The sequence below is a fragment of the Neofelis nebulosa genome, chromosome 2, assembly GCF_028018385.1.
Source record: "Neofelis nebulosa isolate mNeoNeb1 chromosome 2, mNeoNeb1.pri, whole genome shotgun sequence".
NCBI classification, from domain to species: domain Eukaryota; kingdom Metazoa; phylum Chordata; class Mammalia; order Carnivora; family Felidae; genus Neofelis; species Neofelis nebulosa.
In genome coordinates, this window is record NC_080783.1 from 67,114,882 (window position 1) to 67,134,644 (window position 19,763).

The window sequence follows — 19,763 nt, forward strand, 5'->3', positions numbered from 1 at the left end:
TTTAAGTTGAACTGGCAGAGGACAGAGACTATTTGTGAAGTTATTATAAATCTTTTCTGTTTTGTTTTTATTAGTATCTTAAAGGTGAATTTAAAAGCAACACTTTTATATTTTAAAAATACTGTGAATTTAAACAAATATCATTAATTATCAGGTATGGCAATGTGGTGGGCAGTTGGAGATTATGCCTTGCTCTGTTGTTGGACATGTCTTTCGCAGCAAAAGCCCTCATACCTTTCCAAAAGGCACTCAGGTGATTGCTCGCAACCAAGTTCGCCTTGCAGAAGTCTGGATGGATGAATACAAGGAAATATTTTATAGGAGAAACACAGATGCAGCAAAAATTGTTAAACAAGTAAGTTAGAGCTAAATCATTAAATTACAATAAAAATCCACATCAAGTTCACATATTCTTTTACTTATTTGTGTCAGTTCAAGTGCAAAACATTTTTAAAAGTTAATTTTGAAATTGAGTTTTTTAACTCAGAATATATAACTTATTGGAGCACCTGGTGGCTCAGTCAGTTGAGTGTCTGACTCTTGATTTTGGCTCAGGTCATCTCTCTCCCTCTGTGCCTTTCCCTTGTGTGCACATGCACGTGCTCTTTCTCTCAAATATATATATATATATATATATATATATATATATATATATATATATATATAATATATAAATTTATATATATATATAAATATATAAATATTATATATATTTATGTGTGTGTGTGTGTGTGTATACACACACACACAACTGATTGATGCCAATGTTTTTTTTTTTCTTGAGGAAAAATCAAGTAATATGCCTTTTTAAAAATTTAGGCATTCCACTTGATGTTACTCTTTAAGTATGGAAGATATTTAGTTTTTGTAACTGCTTTGGTGTAGTATTTTACCCAAAGAATATGGTTAAGTGGAACCACTTTTAACTGGTTTTAGGTGATGTGATTAACACCTAAATAAAGGTGCTAAGTGGCTCTTTGAACTGGAGATGGAGACAATGTCAGAGTGTGGTAGGAGAATAAACCAGAAGTATCAAGGCTTTTTTATTTCAAGTTCTGGTTCCACAGCTCTCTGGAGGGGTTACCTTTGCAAAGCCCTTCTGAGTCTGTAAAATGGGATGACACTTCATAAGGTGGTTGAGAGTTGGCCCAACATGAGGTGTGTGCTCAGCCAAGCTTCTCTCTGCTTCCCTGTTTTCAGAGATGAAACACTTGCCTGTCTCCCAGAGTAGCTATGAAATAAAGAAGTAAGTGCTCACAAATGTATGGCACTATTGTTACTGACCCGTCATAGTAAAAGCTGTGCAGAATTGTAATGCTTAAGACATTAGAACCGAGCTCCAACAAGTTCAATATTGGGTGTGGTTCACAAGCTCAACATTTTAAGAACATGCTTCAGTGAATGGCATCCAACCCCCTTTTTAAGAAACAGTGCTGATTTGCAGAGGGTATATATTGAGATTAAAGGGCATCAACATTTTGACTGTCATAAAGAAGGTCTGGTTACCTCTTTCCAGCTTTTCTGTGGTCTCCAGTAACTTCCTGTAACATGCCAGTGGCATGCAAAGTCAGAGCACTACTGGGTTAGATGGCTATTTTTTTATTTAAGGCTACCAGGACAAATTGGGCAGATTGTGTACTTGGCTAAGCAGGCAAGTGGGCGCTAACTGCTTATCTTCCACAATAGGGCAGGGGAGCCAGTAAACCCCTATTTTTACCACAAGGCAAACAGATCTTGTGATAAAATGAATAAGCTAGTCAGAAGTCCTTTAGAGTTTATATTTTTTGCTAAAATCCCTGGTCAAGACATTACAGTTGGCAGAGAAAATATTTTCTTAACTGAAATGATAAGCTTGAGTATTTAAACTTTCTATATAATAGGTACCAAATATAATTTTCCTTTAAAATTTTGCCTATAGACCAAATACCTTTTCAGTTTAATAGTGTTCTTTAAAATTCTTTTCCTAGTCCTTTCACGATAAAGGAAAATAAAATGCAGTTATTAAAAACTTGCCTTTTTCTACTAATACATTATTATGTTTAAGATTTTGTTAGGAGTAAGTAACTCATTTAAAACTAGAAAAAAAATATACTCCCAAGTGTGTTGTCTTTTGTAGTCTTGACTAGAGAAGAGATATAAATTACATTGTATTGGCAACTGTTTCTTTATACCTGATTCCTCACACCTCACTTTACAGATCATTTTTGGGTATAAAATTAGGATCCATTTTGGATGCCCCCACTACCATTTCTTGGCCCACAGCATTTCTCTAGAGACCTTTTGCCCATGGGGGACGTCTGGTACCACAAAGAAAGAATAAAATAGTATTACGTCAGCACCACAGTGGTAACGTGACTCTCTTTGAAGGCAGAGACAAGCAGGCAGGCATACTTGTTGCCTGAATAAATGGTGGATACTTTAAATTGTATCTTGCATTTTGGCCCAGAATTTTTTTCTTTAAGATCCAAATATAAACACAAATAGTAGCATTTAAATTACTTTATCAGTGCTGTTTTGATTAAGCATTCTTTTTACTTCTTCTCTTTCTCCAGAAATCATTTGGTGATCTTTCAAAAAGATTTGAAATAAAGCACCGCCTTCAATGTAAAAATTTTACGTGGTATCTGAACACTATTTATCCAGAAGCATATGTGCCAGACCTTAATCCTGTTATATCTGGATATGTGAGTGTTTTCATCCTCCTTTTTACTTGGTTTATGCCTTGCCACAAACATTTATGTGGTTCAGTGAAAATTGCTGAAATACTTCCCGGTTTATTGCTTTTGAGATTTTACATTACTATTTATTAATACTACTTCCTGGAATTAACTGAAAAAAATATATAAACCACATAGATTAAAAAAAATTCTTATAACTTGAAAATTTCCCTTTAGATTAAAAGCATTGGTCAGCCTTTGTGTCTGGATGTTGGAGAAAATAATCAAGGAGGCAAACCATTAATTTTGTATACATGCCATGGACTCGGGGGAAACCAGGTGAGCACTGCGCTAAAAATCCTCCCTTTTTGTTGGCTCTTACAAATAAGTTATGAGAAGTCCCTAATCAGCTTTATATTTTGGTATAAATTGGTATTTAAAATGCTTTTAGGTTAATAATGTTTGACAATTAATATTAAAGTTGTTGCATACTTTGTTTTGACTTTCATTCTGACTCGGAAAACAATTTGAAGTTGCCTACCCATTCAGTAGAAAGGCAAATGAGAAAATAATAGAGTCATGCCATCTGAAATTAAAAAAAAAAAACAAAACCAGGATCTTGTATGTGGGTCTTTTATGTTTTGGGACTATTGGCAAGGTGCTTTTGCAAAATTATACATAAAGGCTATATTTAACTGCATTTGATAGCAAATTATATTAAATGTGATACCAGAAGAGCAGTATTATAAGTTATTTTTGTGGATCATGATATTATTTCAATATGTTCTTTACAAAAAGGCATGTTATGGGGCACCTGGGTGGCTCAGTCGGTTAAGCGTCCGACTTCGGCTCAGGTCATGATCTCACAGTTCGTGAGTTCGAACCCCACATCGGGCTCTGTGCTGACAGCTTAGAGCCTGGAGCCTGCTTCAAATTCTATGTCTCCCTCTCTCTCTGTTCCTCCCCTGCTCATGCTCTGTCTCTCTCTCCTTCAAAAATAAATTAAAAAAAAACATTAAAAAATAATTTTTTTTTTAATAAAAAAAGGCATGTTCTTGATTATCCTTGACTGATGATTTATCTGCTTGTTACCACGCTTTGACTGTTTTAGCAATTAAGACAAATGTCAAGTGTCACTGTTTGGCCTACTATGGGTAGAGAACTTATTAACATACAATTTTAGCATTTAGCTTCTTTGCCTTGCCTTTTACAAGTTAACTCCTGGAAGGATTGAACTCTTCTCATTTGTTAATTCAACAAATTCACTGAGTGACCCCTCCATGCCAGGTATTCTGCTGGGTTCAAGAAATTTAGATTCTGTCTCCCTCAAGAAATCTATATTTCAAAACCAATGGTTACCGTCAGCATGATAAGGTCTGGGATAAAGCATTCAGAGTGCTTCCAGAGTATGGGGGAGGGCATCTGAATGAATTAGACTGGGTGCCCATACATTTTCCTTGGAAAGATGACATTTGAAAACGTTTTTTGAAAGGTACATAGGAGTTATGAGATGGCTGGTGGGAGTGAGAACAGGATGGGAAGAATGTGAAGGGGGGTTCTAAGGAGGAGAGCTGGTATGTCTTTCTTCTGTGAATTGCAGGTATTTTGGTGTAGAGTTCAAGATGTGTGTGGAGGATTTTCGTACTATTAAAATACTCACGATGTCCTATTTTAAGCGGATGGAACTTTGTTGATGTCAGCTTTAAGAAAGTATCAGTTTATCTCCTGGTCCATCCTCTTCCATGTTTCTTCCTAGTCATTAGCCTCAGCTTACTCTAGTTCTAATCCCTTCTCATCAAACCAACTAATCTACTGAGGGTAGAGAACACAGAAGCCCAGAAGCCATAGCTAGTGATTGAGATATAATTATAGAATGTGATGGAGATTCACATACACACATACACACAGGTATAGACACATGCATATATACCTATACACACATATATCTACATATGTGCATATATATATATATATATATATATATATATATATATTATACACACACACACACACGTTTTAAAATAACATTGCCTTCTATATATTAGAAGAAAAATAAATAATTGTATTTTTTTTTGGAAATAATACTGAACCATGCTAGTTAAAATTAAGTTTTTGGACAATAAGAAGTATTTAGTCATTTGTAAAAACCTTATCACTAAATGTAAATACTTACAAATTTTCCTAAGCTTCCTCTACCATTACATTTATTTTATCATAAGAGTTGAAAATATCTTATACATTGTTTATCTGTTTTTCTCTTGTCCTTGCCATAAAGATGTTTTTATAGTCTTTTCTCTGAAATAACTTGTAAATTGTAAATACAGTATAGATGTCTTTTAAAAATTTAGATGGAAGGCATGGTGCCTGGGTGGCTCAGTTGGTTAAGCATAAGACTCTTGGCCATGATCTCAGGCCATGATCTCACAGTTTCCCAAGTTGAGCCTCACATTGGGCTCTGCACTGGCAGCACAGAGCCTATTTGGGTTTGTCTCTGTCCCTCTCTCTGCCCCTCCCCCACTCATACTGTCTCTGTCTCTCCAAATAAATAATCTTAACAAAATAAAAATAAATTAAAAAATAATAAAACTTGGGGGATGGAGAAGTAGTTCACATGTTCTTTCAATAAATATTTGTTTAGAGCCTGTAATGTAACTAGCACTGTTGTATTGAAAAATCCTACCTTGTGGAACTTGTGTTCTTGAAGGAGAAGAAATAAACATATGTAATTTTGGACATAAAGAAAAATGAAGTGAGGTAGATGGGTGATTTGAATGTGAGGAGCAGGGTGGAGGGGGGATTTGTTTTCAGAGGTTCAGGAAGACCTCTTTGAAAAAGTGATGTTGGAGCAGAGGCCTAAAGGAATTGGAGAGGAACCGTGTTCCAGGAAGGGGGCATCCTGGCAGAAGGGGTGCAAGGCTAGAAGCCAGTGGCAGGTAAATGGAGCGGTCAGCAAGTCAGTGTGGCTGCAGCAGAGTGGTCCAGGAAGACAGGGTAGGAAATGAGGTCAGAGACATCGATAAAGGGCCTGGTCATTGAAGGTTTTACAGACCTCCCCTAGGAACTTGGATTTAGTTCTGAATATGACAGAGGCCATCTGAGAGTTTTGAGAAGGAGAATAATATTTCCTGGTTTCATTTTTTTAAATGTTTATTTGTGTGTGAGAGAGAGAGAGAGAAAAAAAAAACATGCAAGTGGGGGAGGGGCAGAGAGGGGGACAGAGGATCTAACCTGGCTCTGGGCTGACAGCAGTGAGCCCCATGAGCTCACAAACTGTGAGATCATGACCTGAGCCAAAGTTGGATGCTCAACCGGCTGAGCCACCCAGGTGTGGGTCCTGGTTTAAATATTAAGAAGATGACTCTGGTTTCTAGCACTGTACCACAGTGGTCAATTTTATTTTGGTTTCTTTCCTTTAAATTTTAAGTCAAGCATTGCATTTAAACTACATTGCAAATTTTAGTTCCTTTAGTGCTAAGTGTTTTTGATCTGTCATCCAACTTAATCATTTCTTCATGCTCCCTTCTACTATTTTGACCAGATAATGACAATTTTATAACATTAAAACTCCATTATAACAGTATTTGTGTATGCCAAGTAAAAATAAGTAGTTTGAGGGGTGCTTGGGTGGCTCAGTCGGTTGAGCATCCAACTTTGGCTCAGGTCATGATCTTACAGCTCGTGGGTTCAAGCCCCACGTTGGGCTCTGTGCTGACAGCTCAGAGCCTGGAGCCTGCTAAGGATTCTGTGTCTCCCTCTCTCTCTGCCCCTGTTCCACTCATGCTCTGTCTCTCTCTCTCTCTCAAAAATAAATAAACATTCAAAAAAAAATAAGTAATTTGATAATGTGACTATATTGATCAAATATACTGGTGCAATAATGCTGTGTAAATCATTATGGCTTTGTAACACATAATGCTTTGCTGCTGCTACTTTCCACTCCAGGGCATTTGTCCTGGTTCCAAGTTATGTCTCTCCACTGTCCCCAGCTAGCTAATTATACATTCTTTTGGTTGCTTAAGTATCTTCAACTCTTTCCTATTCTTTATAACTACCTTTTAATGATTAAAAAATATATAACATGGGTAAATAAGATACTGGACCAACTTTTCACACCATCTTTGAAATTCTAAGATTTATCTTTCTTGAGGAATGTTAGCCGAAGTACTATTTTCATGATCTATACTCCTATTCTTTCAGTGTCTCCATCTGAAGACCTATCAGTTATAAAAATGATGGATATATTTATGGAAGGAGCTAAATTAAGCATGAGGCCAAGATCAGGGGAACTCAAGGCTAATTCAGCTAATGTTTGTGAAGTGCCTAGTCTAATACACATAAAGGGTTTAAAACAGCCCCTGCTTAGCACATAATAAAGGCTCAATAAATATTAGTGCTAAGACTAATCACTTCATTATTAAAAATCCATTATGTTCACTTATTTTATCTTTGGAATGTCAACATTGTGAAATATTTGATTTGTAATGGATGTTATTATTAGATACACTGCCTGACTTTGGTCTGTGAAGCCAGCTAGCTACACACACAATTCCGATAGAGTGCAATAAAAGTTATTTCTGATATGCCACGGGAACCCTGAAACGGGTGTAATTTTGTTCAGTAGGACAAGTTCAGGGAAACTAAAGAAGCAAAGTAACATTTGAATTGGCTTTTTGAGGCTAAAAAGGAATTAGCTAGGCAGAGAAGGATCCAGAAGGATATTTCAGGCACAGCACAGTAAAGCAGTCTTAGAGTTATGGATGCATATGCTCTGCGTTGGTAGAATTGTGCGGAAAGAATATAGCATACAGTTCAGGCATTGGTTGATATAAGATTGAAAACGGAAGAATTCACGTACCAGTTAAGGAGTGTAGACTTCTCTTAGCAACATTAGTGACTCACTCAAGTAAGGGAGGTAGGAGATTGAATCAGTGTTATGAAAGACTGGAAGCAGGGTGAATTGGATTATGGGGGCAGAGACTGCAGGTAAAGATTCTGAGTGCCTGAATAAGAGAAGTGATGTAACAAGGTGGGATGGTGACGTCTGAGAAGGAAATTTGGTAGAGCTAAGAAGCTATGTAACTGGACATATGGGGAGAGAGAAACATCAATCCTAGTAATAACAGCTAAAATGAATTAAAAGCTTACCATGTACCAGTTATTATTCTGAGTGTTTTACACTTATTATCCTTTTTATCCTCATAACACTGTAGGGTAGGAACTATTAAATTACCCATTTTAGGGGTGCCTGGGTGGCTCAGTCAGCTAGGCGTCCGACTCTTGATTTGAGTTCAGGTGATGATCTCAGAATCGTGAGATTGAGCCCTGTGTCAGGCTGCATGCTGAGTGTGAAGCCTGCTTGGGATTCTCTCTCTCTCTCTCTCTCTCTCTCTCTCTCTCTCTCTCTCTCTCTCTCTCTCTCTCTCTCAAAACGAAAAAACAAAAAATATAAATAAATTACCCATTTTACAGGCAAGGAAACTGAGACATGGAGAATTGTTCCTAATGTAAATGAAAATGCCATTAATTGAGAGGAATAAGAGAAAAGGAACACTTTGCAGAGAGGAAGAGGCAATTAATATGCTTGCTAGAAGTTTCCAGATCCTTTTCCATGCTGTACCTGTCCTAGCTAGCCTCCATCCCACCTGATAACCTCCTATTTCTGACATGAGAGGAAGACAATACATTCTTAAGTAACTACCTATTGCTGATAACGCTGGAAAAGCATTTAGCATCTTCTGTCATAAAAGCTCAGCTTATGTTTCTAATGCCTACTTTTATTGCATTATTTTGTTCAGTACACATGACTTCATTATTCAGTGATTATTATTATTACTATTGGACCATTATTTTGTAACTGAGGATACAAGTCAGTAATAGCATTCTTCTTTTCACAGTATTTTGAATACTCGGCTCAACGTGAAATTCGCCATAACATCCAGAAGGAATTATGTCTTCATGCTGCTCAAGGTCTTGTTCAGCTGAGGGCATGTGCCTACAAAGGTCACAAGACAGTGGCCAGTGGAGAACAGATATGGGAGATCCAAAAGGTAACTGAGTGCAATTAATTCACCTCTCCATGTAATTATTTTGATTAGCTCTAATTGCTTATCTGAGAAAATGAATGAAACATAGCATATTAATGTTATCCATCAGAATTTCTCTTTGTTAACTTTGTTATTGTGTATATCTACCAATGTGATAAAGAGAATATATCTAGGAATTAAATACTCTTAGAAGCAAAATAATAGTAAAGTTGCTTAGTGAAGGCATGATTTATACAGATCAACACTTTTGTGAATTATTAATAATAGTTGCCCATATCTGTCTTTTTAAGAGTTTCTTATAAGGCTTCTGACAACAGCCACATTTTTTTTATCCTGACAGAAAGAAAAAAAAAATCATTATATTTTCCTCACCTACAGTAATTAATTCTTTTCACCTGTTTTAGAACTTTTTTATGAATTTAGAATTGAAAGAATATATAAAATATCTTTTCTGTTTTTCTGTTTGTTTTTTTTAATTTTTATTTCTGAGAGGCAGAGAGACAGAGCACGAGTGGGGGAGGGGCAGAGAGAGAGGGAGACACAGAATCCGAAGCAGGCTCCAGGCTCTAGGCTCTGAGCTGTCAGCACAGAGCCCGGTGCAGGGCTCGAACTCACAAACTGTGAGATCATGATCCGAGCCGAAGTCGGATACTCAACCGACTGAACCACCCAGGTGCCCCTCTGTTTTTGTTTTAAGGCTTAGCTAGAACATAGCAGTTCTTACCTAAAAATTGTTTTGTGCCCTACCAGAACACTGTAAGAGACTGATTTTTATAACATAATATTTTATTTTTTTTATTTTTTTTTTTAATTTTTTTTCCACGTTTTTATTTATTTTTGGGACAGAGAGAGACAGAGCATGAACGGGGGAGGGACAGAGAGAGAGGGAGACACAGAATCGGAAACAGGCTCCAGGCTCTGAGCCATCAGCCCAGAGCCTGACGCAGAGCTCGAACTCATGGACCGTAAGATCGTGACCTGGCTGAAGTCGGACGCTTAACCGACTGCGCCACCCAGGCGCCCCTATAACATAATATTTTAAAAGAGTTTGTCACTTACGGATATCCCAATGGAATGTTTCTTGTTTGAAAACTTGATTCAGCCCTCACTCTGTCTACATCTCTTTATTTATGTAATACCTTCTGTGAATTGAACAGTAGTGGCATAAATGCCAAAATGCCAAAAACCAACAAGATTTTATGACATAGTTGATCTGAGGAAGATTAAAAGTTAAGAACAATGTACATTTGGTATGTGGGTCTCCCTTTAGCTTCCATGAGACCATAATGTAGTTTCCATATCTATCAGTTAGCTATGAGTCTTGAAATTTAATGCCTATTGTGTTTCCTTTTATTGTAGGATCAACTTCTATATAATCCATTCTTAAAAATGTGCCTTTCAGCAAATGGAGAGCATCCAAGCTTAGTGTCATGCAATCCGTCAGATCCACTGCAAAAATGGATTTTTAGCCAAAATGATTAAGTGTTCCTTAAAATTAAGGAGTTGAAAAAGAAGATATTCTTTCTCATAAAACTGTGACTAAGCATACACTGTAGTTGTTGAAAATTATGCAAAAGCAGCTAATTATAACTTATTCCAAGTGCATTTTTCTTATTTATATCTTAAAGTGTCTATGTAGCACTGCTACAGAAATCTTTTAAGTTTCCATTTCAAAGCACAATAGCTAAGAATACCAAAGACTATTTTGAAATGTCCAGATTTAGAGAAAGAGATGTTTACAGTATGATGAAAATAATTTTCCAAGTAAAGTGATATTTGTGTATTTTGTGCACTTAAAGATATGCATAGCTACATTCACACACTCACAATTTAAAATATTTCTTCTAGTTTTTTTGGGGGGAGGGAGAAAGATTTGATACTGTATTTTTTTAACTACATAGAAATGGATCAATGAAGGTCAAGCATTGGCCTTTGTGTACAAACCAGGAAATTTTTATAGATCTAAAATTTATTATATAAAAATGCAGGTAAACTTTTTTGCCTTTTGTTTACTTATCTGTCAAATGTTTCCTTCAACATGAAATTAAGTGAATAAGGAGAATATTTTTGATGCTGCAGTATCTTGGCAAATTTTAAAATATTTTTTAGTCTGAAGACCTCTTGACTTGAAGCACTTAAATATTGCTTAAAAGACATTTCTTAAATAACTATACTGTGTTTTCCCAGAGCAATTAAAAAAAAAAAAAAACTATGTTACTATCTGTTGAAAAAGTGTCTTTTTCCTTTCTGCTAGTCTTTTTTTCTTACCAAAAGCCACTAACCTTGAATGTTTGTGAAATTGAATTCCAAATGTAGAATACCTGACTCATTTAAAAGCTAAATTTTATTTGGTGCTGATTCAATTATAGATGATCTTTGTAAAGATTTTTCTTCATCAAAAAAACCTCTGTCTATATGGAAAACACAATAAAATGAATCCTTATCACTGTTGTAATTATTTGATTTAAATTTCTTTCCTCTTTTGGATAAAATATATAATTCATATTGGATGGGGGAAGGCATGAATTTTGTATATTTAATTTCTAAGTACCTATCGTAGAGCCATCAGATATTTTTAAGGAATACTCAAATATTTCATGGTAATCGTATAAAAAATGGGGAATGGAGAAGATTCTATGTTAGATATTTCGAACATTTTGTACTAATTTCTGATAACTTTCCTTGAGCATCTGATAGAGTAATTTTTTAAAAAAAAAATGTGATGCCTGCTTAGGAGATTTAACACTTTTTTTTCCCTTTCAGTCATTTTATATAGAGATCTCCTGTGTTCTTATTTAAGAAGTAAAGTATGATTGGCTGTGTATTTTAAGCCTTACTGAGCCTCAATTGTACAAAAGAAAATGTTTTAAAATTATTGGTCCCATCACCTCATTGTAACTTTGAACTTACATTAAAAGACCTGCATTCTTTAATGTATTACAATGGCAACTTATATTTCAATTCAACTATTTATCATGTATCTAACTTTGTACCCAAAGTTAAGGTAGGCAGAATGAATCTTATGTTGCCTTTGAGCTTAGATCTTGTGGAGCAGAAAGACAGACAAATAATTTTGAAATAGCATAGTGACATTGTTACTTATATTTCATGATGTGACAGCTTGCCATTCATATCTGATATTTCTTTAAAAAGTAAAAGTATTTTTATTACTGTAGCTAAATACAACTAATATGTGTTGTGAAATACACACTGATGCCCACTTAAATGCACAATTTCTCAATTTGTTATTCTAGAGTAAGAAATACTGCTCTTATTTTGTTATATCTCACAAAACAAATCTGAAATTAAAAAAAAAAAAATCTGAGTGCACTCTGTGTATTAGTCATGTGTTGTCATGTCAAGACTCACCCAAAATCTATTTAGTTGATTTTATTATGACTGTATTAAATGCATCAAAGGAGAGTCCTTCTTACCTAATTTGGAAGCCTTAGACTGTTGTTCAGGTGTCACATAACTAATTTCATTAGGGATTTACCCTTCAAGACAGAGGTAGTTGCTTTTAAAAGTCTCAGTTTTGAAACAGTGGTAACAAGCATTTATTTATGGAGTCTGGTTGCCATCTACCTGAGAGATTTGAATATACACAAGTGTGAAATCGTGGAGCTTTTGTTCAGTTTCAAGTGACCATGGCAAATGGTATAGTTGCTTTACAAAACCTGGCATGCTGCCTTTTTTCCAGAGGACCAAGTCCCAAGAACTCTACACCCTGGCCAAACCTGCCAGGGTTAACCTGTTGGGTGGGCTGACTTACAACTGGATGTGACCAGCCACGAGAGAAAATAAGCAATATAGTAAACTTGCCTATTACTACAATCAATAACAATGAATTTTTAAGACACTAGATTGCCAGAGAATTGGCCTTACTGTTGATAGGCAGTTTAATTATAAACACTGTGTACACCATCCGAAAATATATGGAATTGTTATTTCTAAGAAAACAAGATTGAATGGGAAAACTAAAAAATAATAAAATTATTTTAAAAATGCTGCTACATTATGTTTGGATGAGAATTAGAGAAAACAAAAATCTCTGAAGAGTCTACTCAAATTGCTTCCAATTTACTTTTGAAAAAACAAAACAAAGTATCTTCAAATGGTGCGTTTTTAGTGTGGTTTATGCATGAAAGATGTTGCATAATTCTCATAAGCCAGTTCATACTCAAATAAAAGGCCTTGGCCTTACAATGGAATGTTTGTGAAGAAATTAATATACACAAAAGGCCTTACAATAGAATGTTTGTGAAGAAACTAATATGCATACAAATGTAGGAATGAACGTATGTGTTTTAAATTAAAAATATTTGATACATATCTTTTTTATGGTCTTCTATTTTAACTACATTTTTCAAATTATCCATCACTTATCAGTCTAACTGCATTGGAGAAGAGTTTTTTTCCTGCAAACATATGTAGACACTATTGCTCTCTAATATTCAACAATATTTAGGAATTGTTTTGTGTGTTTATGTGATTGTAGTAGGCACCAGGGACTAATGATACACAAAATGGTCCCTATCTTCAAGAAGTTTACAGGCTAGAAATGAGGTATTGTACCAATGATATTTTGGAGAGAAACTTTGATAGGGATTGCATTGAATATGTAGATTGTTTTGGGTAGTATCAACATTTTAACAATATTTGTTCTTCCAATCCATGAGCATGGAATATTTTTCCATTTTTTTGTGTGTCTTCTTCAATTTCTTTCATAAGGTTTCTATAGTTTTCAGTGTATATATTTTTCACCTCTTTGGTTAGCTTTATTCCTAGGTATTTTATGGGTTTTGGTGCAATTGTAAATGGGATCGATTCCTTGATTTCTCTTTCTGCTACTTCACTAGTGGTGTATAGAAATGCAACCGATTTCTGTACATTGATTTTATATCCTGTGACTTTGCTGAATTCATGTATCAATTCTAGTAGTTTTTGGGTTTTCCCCATGGAGTATCATGTATATGAAGAGTGAAGTTTTGACTTCCTCCTTGCCAATTTGGATGCCTTTTATTTCTTTGTGTTGCCTGATTGCTGAGGCCAGGACTTCCAACACTATGTTGATTAACAGTTGTGATAATGGGCATCCCTGTCGTGTTCCTGACCTTAGGGGGAAAGCTCTCAGTTTTTCCCCATTGAGGATGATATTAGCAGTGGGCTTTTCATATATGGCCTTTATGATCTTGTGGTATGTTCCTTCTATCCCTACTTTCTTGAGGGATTTTATCAAGAAAGCATGCTGTCTTTTGTCAAATGCTTTTTCTGCATCTATTGAGAGGATCATGTGGTTCTCATCCTTTCTTTTATTAATGTATCACATTGATTGATTTATGGATATTGAACCAGCCCTGCATCCCAGGAATAAATCCCACTTGATCACGGTGAATAATCCTTTTAATGTATTGTTGGATCCAGTTTGCTAGTATTTTGTTGAAAATTTTTGCATCCTTGTTCTTCAGGAAAATTGGTCTGTAGTTTTCCTTTTTAGTTGGGTCTTTGGTTTTAGAATCAGGGTAATGCTGGCCTCGTAGAATGAGTTTGGAAGTTTTCCTTCCATTTCTATTTTTTTCGAACAGATTCAAAATAGGTGTTAACTTTTTAAATGTTTGGTAGAATTCTCCTGGAAAGCCATCCAGCCCTGGACTCTTGTTTATTGGGAGATTTTTGATTACTGATTCAATTTCTTTACTGGTTATGGGTCATTTCAGATTTTCTATTTCTTCCTGTTTCAGTTTTTGTAGTTTGTATGTTTCTAGGAATTTGTCTATTTCTTCCAGGTTGCCAAATTTGTTGGCATGTAATTGCTCATAATATTCTCTTATTATTGTTTATTTCTACAGTGTGATCTCTCCTCTTTCATTCTTGGTTTTATTTATTTGGGTCCTTTTTCTTTTTGACCAGCCTGGCTAGGGGTTTATCAGTTTTGTTAATTCTTTCAAAGAATCAGCTCCTGGTTTCATTGATCTGTTCTACTCTTTTTTAAATTTCAATATCATTGATTTCTGCTCTAATCTTTATTATTTCCCTTCTGCTGGCTTTGGGCTTTATTTGCTGTTCTTTTCCCAACTCTTTTAGGTGTAAGGTTAGGTTGTATATTTGAGACTCTTCTTCCTTCTTTAGGAAGGCCTGGATGGCTATATATTTCCTTCTTATGACCTCCTTTGCTGCATCCCGGAGGTTTGGGGCTGTCGTGTTTTTATTTTCATTGGCTTCCATGTACTTTTTAATTTCCTCTTTAATTTCTTGGTTAACGCTTTCATTCTTTTTTTTTTTTTTAACGTTTATTTATTTTTGAGACAGAGAGAGACAGAGCATGAACAGGGGAGGGGCAGAGAGAGAGGGAGACACAGAATCTGAAACAGGTTCTAGGCTCTGAGCTGTCAGCACAGATCCCAACGCGGGGCTCGAACTCACGAACCGTGAGATCATGACCTGAGCCGAAGTCAGACGCTTAACCGACCAAGCCACCCAGGCACCCCAACCCTTTCATTCTTTAGTAGGATGTTCTTTAATCTGCAAGTATTCACGGTCTTTCCATTTTTTCTTGTTGTTGATTTCAAGTTTCATAGTGTTGTGGTCTGAAAATATATGTCAGGTATGGTCTCAATCTTGTTGTACTTGTTGAGGGCTGATTTGTGTCCCAGTATGTGATCTATTCTGGAGAATGTTCCATGTGCGCTCAAGAAGAATGTGTATTCTACTGCTTTAGGATGAAATAATCTGAATACACCTGTTAAGTCCATCTGGTCCAGTGTGTCTTTCAAAGCCATTGTTCCCTTGTTGATTTTCTGCTTACATGGTCTGTCCATTGTTGTAAGTGGGGGTATTGAAGTCCCCTACCATTACGGCATTATTATCAATGAGTTTCTTTGTGTTTTGATCATTGATTTATATATTTGGGTTCTCCCACATTGGGAGAATAAATATTTACAATTGTTAGATCTTCTTGGTGGATAGACCCCTTAATCATGATACAATGCCCTTCTTCATCTTTTATTAACAGCCTTTTTTTTTTTTTTAATCTAGTTTGTCTGATAGAAGTATGGCTACTCCAGCTTACTTCTGATGACCATTGCCATGACAGATGGTTCTCCATCCCCTTACTGTCAATCTGGAGGTGTCTTTAGGCCTAAAATGAGTCTCTTGTAAGCAACATATAGATGGGTCTTATTTTCTTATCCATTCTGTCACCTTATATCTTTTGAGGCCATATGGCCTCTACCAAATGTACTCTAAGCAGCAGACTGGCTTCTCCCTGTGTGCTATATGGATCTGGATCCATCAGACTCACTGCTTCTGGAGATTTGCCCTACTTTTCATCAGAGCACCACCAGGCACTGAACTCCGAAACTTCAGACTCTGCACTCTACTATTTATAGAATCCTGGTGGCATTGAAACCCTCTCCTTTCTCCCCATCAATGGTTTTGGGAAACAGATTTCTTGTTCAGTCCCCTGCGAGTGTTTTCACTCTTTCCCAGCTACTGTCAGTGTGGAGTGTTTTTCTTGCAAGGTCCCGATGTGCTGCACTCTCTTCCTTTCTTTTTTCTCTCTTTTCTCTCTGCGAGAGCAGCTCCCTTCCTCTGTGGCTTTTCTCTCCCCCAGTTTTCCCAGTTCACACCTCTGCACTGCATACCTGCCAAGTTCTGTGGCTTTTTGTTACATCACTTTCCTAGGTGTGCAAAATGGTTTGGTGCTGATCTAGTTGCGTTTCAGGAACGAGACAAGCTCAGGATCTCCATGCTGCTCTGCCGTCTTAACTCCTCCCTTCTGGAAATCTTATTATATCAGACTTCTAATATATTGATCTTCTAATATATTTGGAAGGGTCCTTCGCTCACTTTATTCCATGTCTTTGCCCATTCTATTTCTTAGGGGGTATTCTTGATATATTATTCTAAGCCTTCCATTGAATTTTAAAATTTTTATCATTTATAATTCCCATGAACACATTCTTGTTCTCTGAATGCTTCCTGTATAAGATTTTGTTATACTATATGAATGTAATTTTTTTCCTTCATCTTTGTATGGATATTAATGGTAGTTTTTTAAATTTTATTTTAAAGTTTTCATCAATTTGCATAACTGTTTCTTCTGACCTGCAGTTTTTTCCTATCTGTTTTACTCTCTGAATTTCATAATAGATATTTTCCTCAAATGTCTGGTGTTTCTTGCCTGTTTATCTTTAACAAAGGAATATCGAATGCTTACTGGAAAAATCTGTATATGGAGAGGACTTGTTGACTGTGGTCTTTCTTACAGGGTGACCTGATGGGACTTTTATACTGGGAAACAAAATGACTAGTTAGATTCATAGAGTAGAATCTTCCAATCACCTTTCTGGAGGATGTAAACCTAACTGTCATTGGGAGAAGAGGGCTTTCAATATAAGACTCCTGTCCTCAACTGCACTTGAAGTTCCCTGTTCTAGAGACCCTCCTGTTTTGCACTCTCCAGTGAGTGACTCTCTAGGCTTCCCCTTGGGTATCAGAGAGGATCAAGGGATGGGATGGGTAGAGTCGTATCTAGTCCTCCTCTTCCAACTCCATGTTTCCCCTCACTTCCAGAGGCACCTGGTACCACCAGTGGTTGATCTTCTAGTGGTCTTGCACTGAAAAGTGGATTGATTGCTGCCCTGTTTCCTCCCCTACTGGCTTTAGACTAACCTTTCTCCATTCTGTTGACACTTACTACGAATTGATTTGTTTTGCAAACTCCAAAATTTTGTCGTTGAACCTCCCCTGCTCTTTCTCCCTATGGGTTTATGAATTTTTGTTACATCTTTATTGTCATTTTCATGGAAGTTTGGAAGGGACCAGAGGGTTGAATCTGGTATTCTGAATTTAAAAAAAAAAGCCTTCATTCATTCTTCAATGACTTCCATCTATCTTCTGTCACTAACAACTTGCAAGTTGCCAAATCCAATATTTCTTTTTCTGTCCTCAAATATGTAAGCTCAGCAGCATTTGAAATGATTGACTACAACCTCAGTTTTGAATTTTTTGAAACTCTTTCCTCTCTGGGCTTCTATGGTCCACAAGCTTCTATCTCCAGCCCTCCTGCTCTTCTCCAGACCATCATCTCTCACACAGACCAAGATGATCTCTTAACTAATTTCCCTGCTTTTTTTCTCACTCCAGTAGCTGATTTTTTTCACAGCAACTAAAGTTTGCTTTTTAAATAAAAAACACATTGCTCCCCTGCCGTTATACTCTTCCAAGGGCTTCCAGATGTTCTTAGAATAAAAAAAACTGTGCTCCTGGATTCAGCCTACAAGACCCTAGATGATCCAGTTCTTGCCTATTTCTCCTGTCTTGTCTACAACTGCTTTTTCTCTGGCTCATTGCACTCGAGTGAGACACTGCAGTTGTCTCTTCTATTTGTCTCATAAGTTTAGTTTGTTCTTTCTTCAGAGCCTATGTTTTCTTTGGATATTTTTCATAACAGTATTTTTATGTTTCCAATCTCAGCTCAAATGACATATTCTCAGAAACCACCCTTTATAAAGTAACTCAATCACTATTGCACCACCCTGTGTATTTCCTTAATAACATTTACCACTACCTGAAATTATTGTCTTATTTTGTGTGTGAACTTGTCTTTTGTCTCCACTAAAATGGAACCTTCCTGAGGGCAAGGTAGGGAGCAATGAAATTCATATCATGTTAAAATTTAGGTAATTTGGTATACTTACACATAAAATAAAACAACTCTGTATTTTTCAAGAATACTTATATTAAACACAGAATATGTGCCAATGGGGAAAGGCCATGAGCATAGGAATGGAAGGAGTTGAGGAAAAATGGTGAAAAAAAAAGAGAACAACATTAAAAGGGGATTTTGCTTGGACTGATGAAGATAGATACAAATTAAAAAATAAATAAATAACCTTAATGGAAATAATTCTCTGAGTTTACATATTATTTCTTCAAAAGACGTTTTACAGAGACATAGATTTATGTATAAAATTCTATAGTATAAGAATAATGGAACCAAAAAATTAAAAGTACTAATTCACATAGCAAAGAGTAAATTCATGAAACTCTTTACCTAAAGAGTTTATGTAGGTGGAAATTTTGAGTAGATATAAAGTAGTCTCAGTAACATTGATGGCTGATAAGTTCACGATTGATAAGGAAAGGTAGGATGCTTAGTCTCAAAGATCTTAGAGTCACACAGAATACAATAGCATCTTCTCAAACCTATCTATTGAGTGCTACAACATAGACAGAATACTTCCTTAAAAGTTAGCTGTGTATTTGTTTCCATTTAACAGGTTTTTTTTTTTTTAATTTTAACGTTTTCTTTTAGAATCTCAGTCATCCACTGTGTAAATTATTATGACAGAAGTCTACTCCCCCCTCTCCCCTGCCGTGGATATTTTGAAAATGTCTCCTTTTTTAAAACATAACATTAATTATGAAAAATACTTTGGAAGCATGTATTGACCTCAGAATATTAAATTATTGAAAGCAACTTAAAAAATTTTTTTGAAAGACCAAATACCTTCTACTTATTTGTAAAATCTCTGTTATCTGGAGGGAGCATCATCTCTGCTGTTATTCTATGTTAGAGCGTTTTTATTATTTTATTTTTCCAACAGGGTCTTATTGCCAGCAATAAAAATTAACTCTGGATGACTTTGGTGGAAAAGGAATTTTGTGAAAAGGTATTGATAGTTTATAGAGGCATTTAGAACAGTGGAGAGAAGGCTAGAAAAACGGGCGGGATAAAGCAGAGAACACATATTTGAAGTGAACATTATGCTGTAGAACTCAATCTGCTGAGGATACTATTCCCACCTTCACCAAACACCAGATGAATGGTTTGCACCTTGTTCCCCTGACGTTGACACTGCCCACGCTGACACTGGCTGCTGGATGACCCCCTGCTATAGCTGTGACTGTATCTTCAAAGCTACGGCCCCTGCTGCTGCCAGAAGGAATCCCCACAGCCTGCTTCTTTTCTCAACAGTTCTCAGATCAATATCCAGCTGGATGCAGACTGCGCCTGTTCATGTGCCCTGTCCTCAAAGCAATGGAGTCTATGAAAGCG

The 19,763-nt window shown here is 36.2% G+C and overlaps 1 protein-coding gene across 5 annotated transcripts in view; it reads left to right on the plus strand.

The window, feature by feature from the left end:
* Positions 1 to 11,156, plus strand: part of GALNT3 (polypeptide N-acetylgalactosaminyltransferase 3) — a 98,276-nt gene extending 87,120 nt beyond the window's left edge. For all 5 annotated transcript variants that reach the window (XM_058715074.1, XM_058715072.1, XM_058715073.1 and 2 more), the window contains 5 exons: positions 155 to 355; positions 2,553 to 2,684; positions 2,895 to 2,996; positions 8,552 to 8,704; positions 10,061 to 11,156. In XM_058715074.1, the coding sequence (XP_058571057.1) occupies positions 155 to 355; positions 2,553 to 2,684; positions 2,895 to 2,996; positions 8,552 to 8,704; positions 10,061 to 10,183 (711 nt within the window). In that variant the 3' untranslated portion in view covers positions 10,184 to 11,156. The remainder of the gene's footprint in view (positions 1 to 154; positions 356 to 2,552; positions 2,685 to 2,894; positions 2,997 to 8,551; positions 8,705 to 10,060) is intronic.
* The last annotated feature ends 8,607 nt before the right edge of the window (positions 11,157 to 19,763 follow it).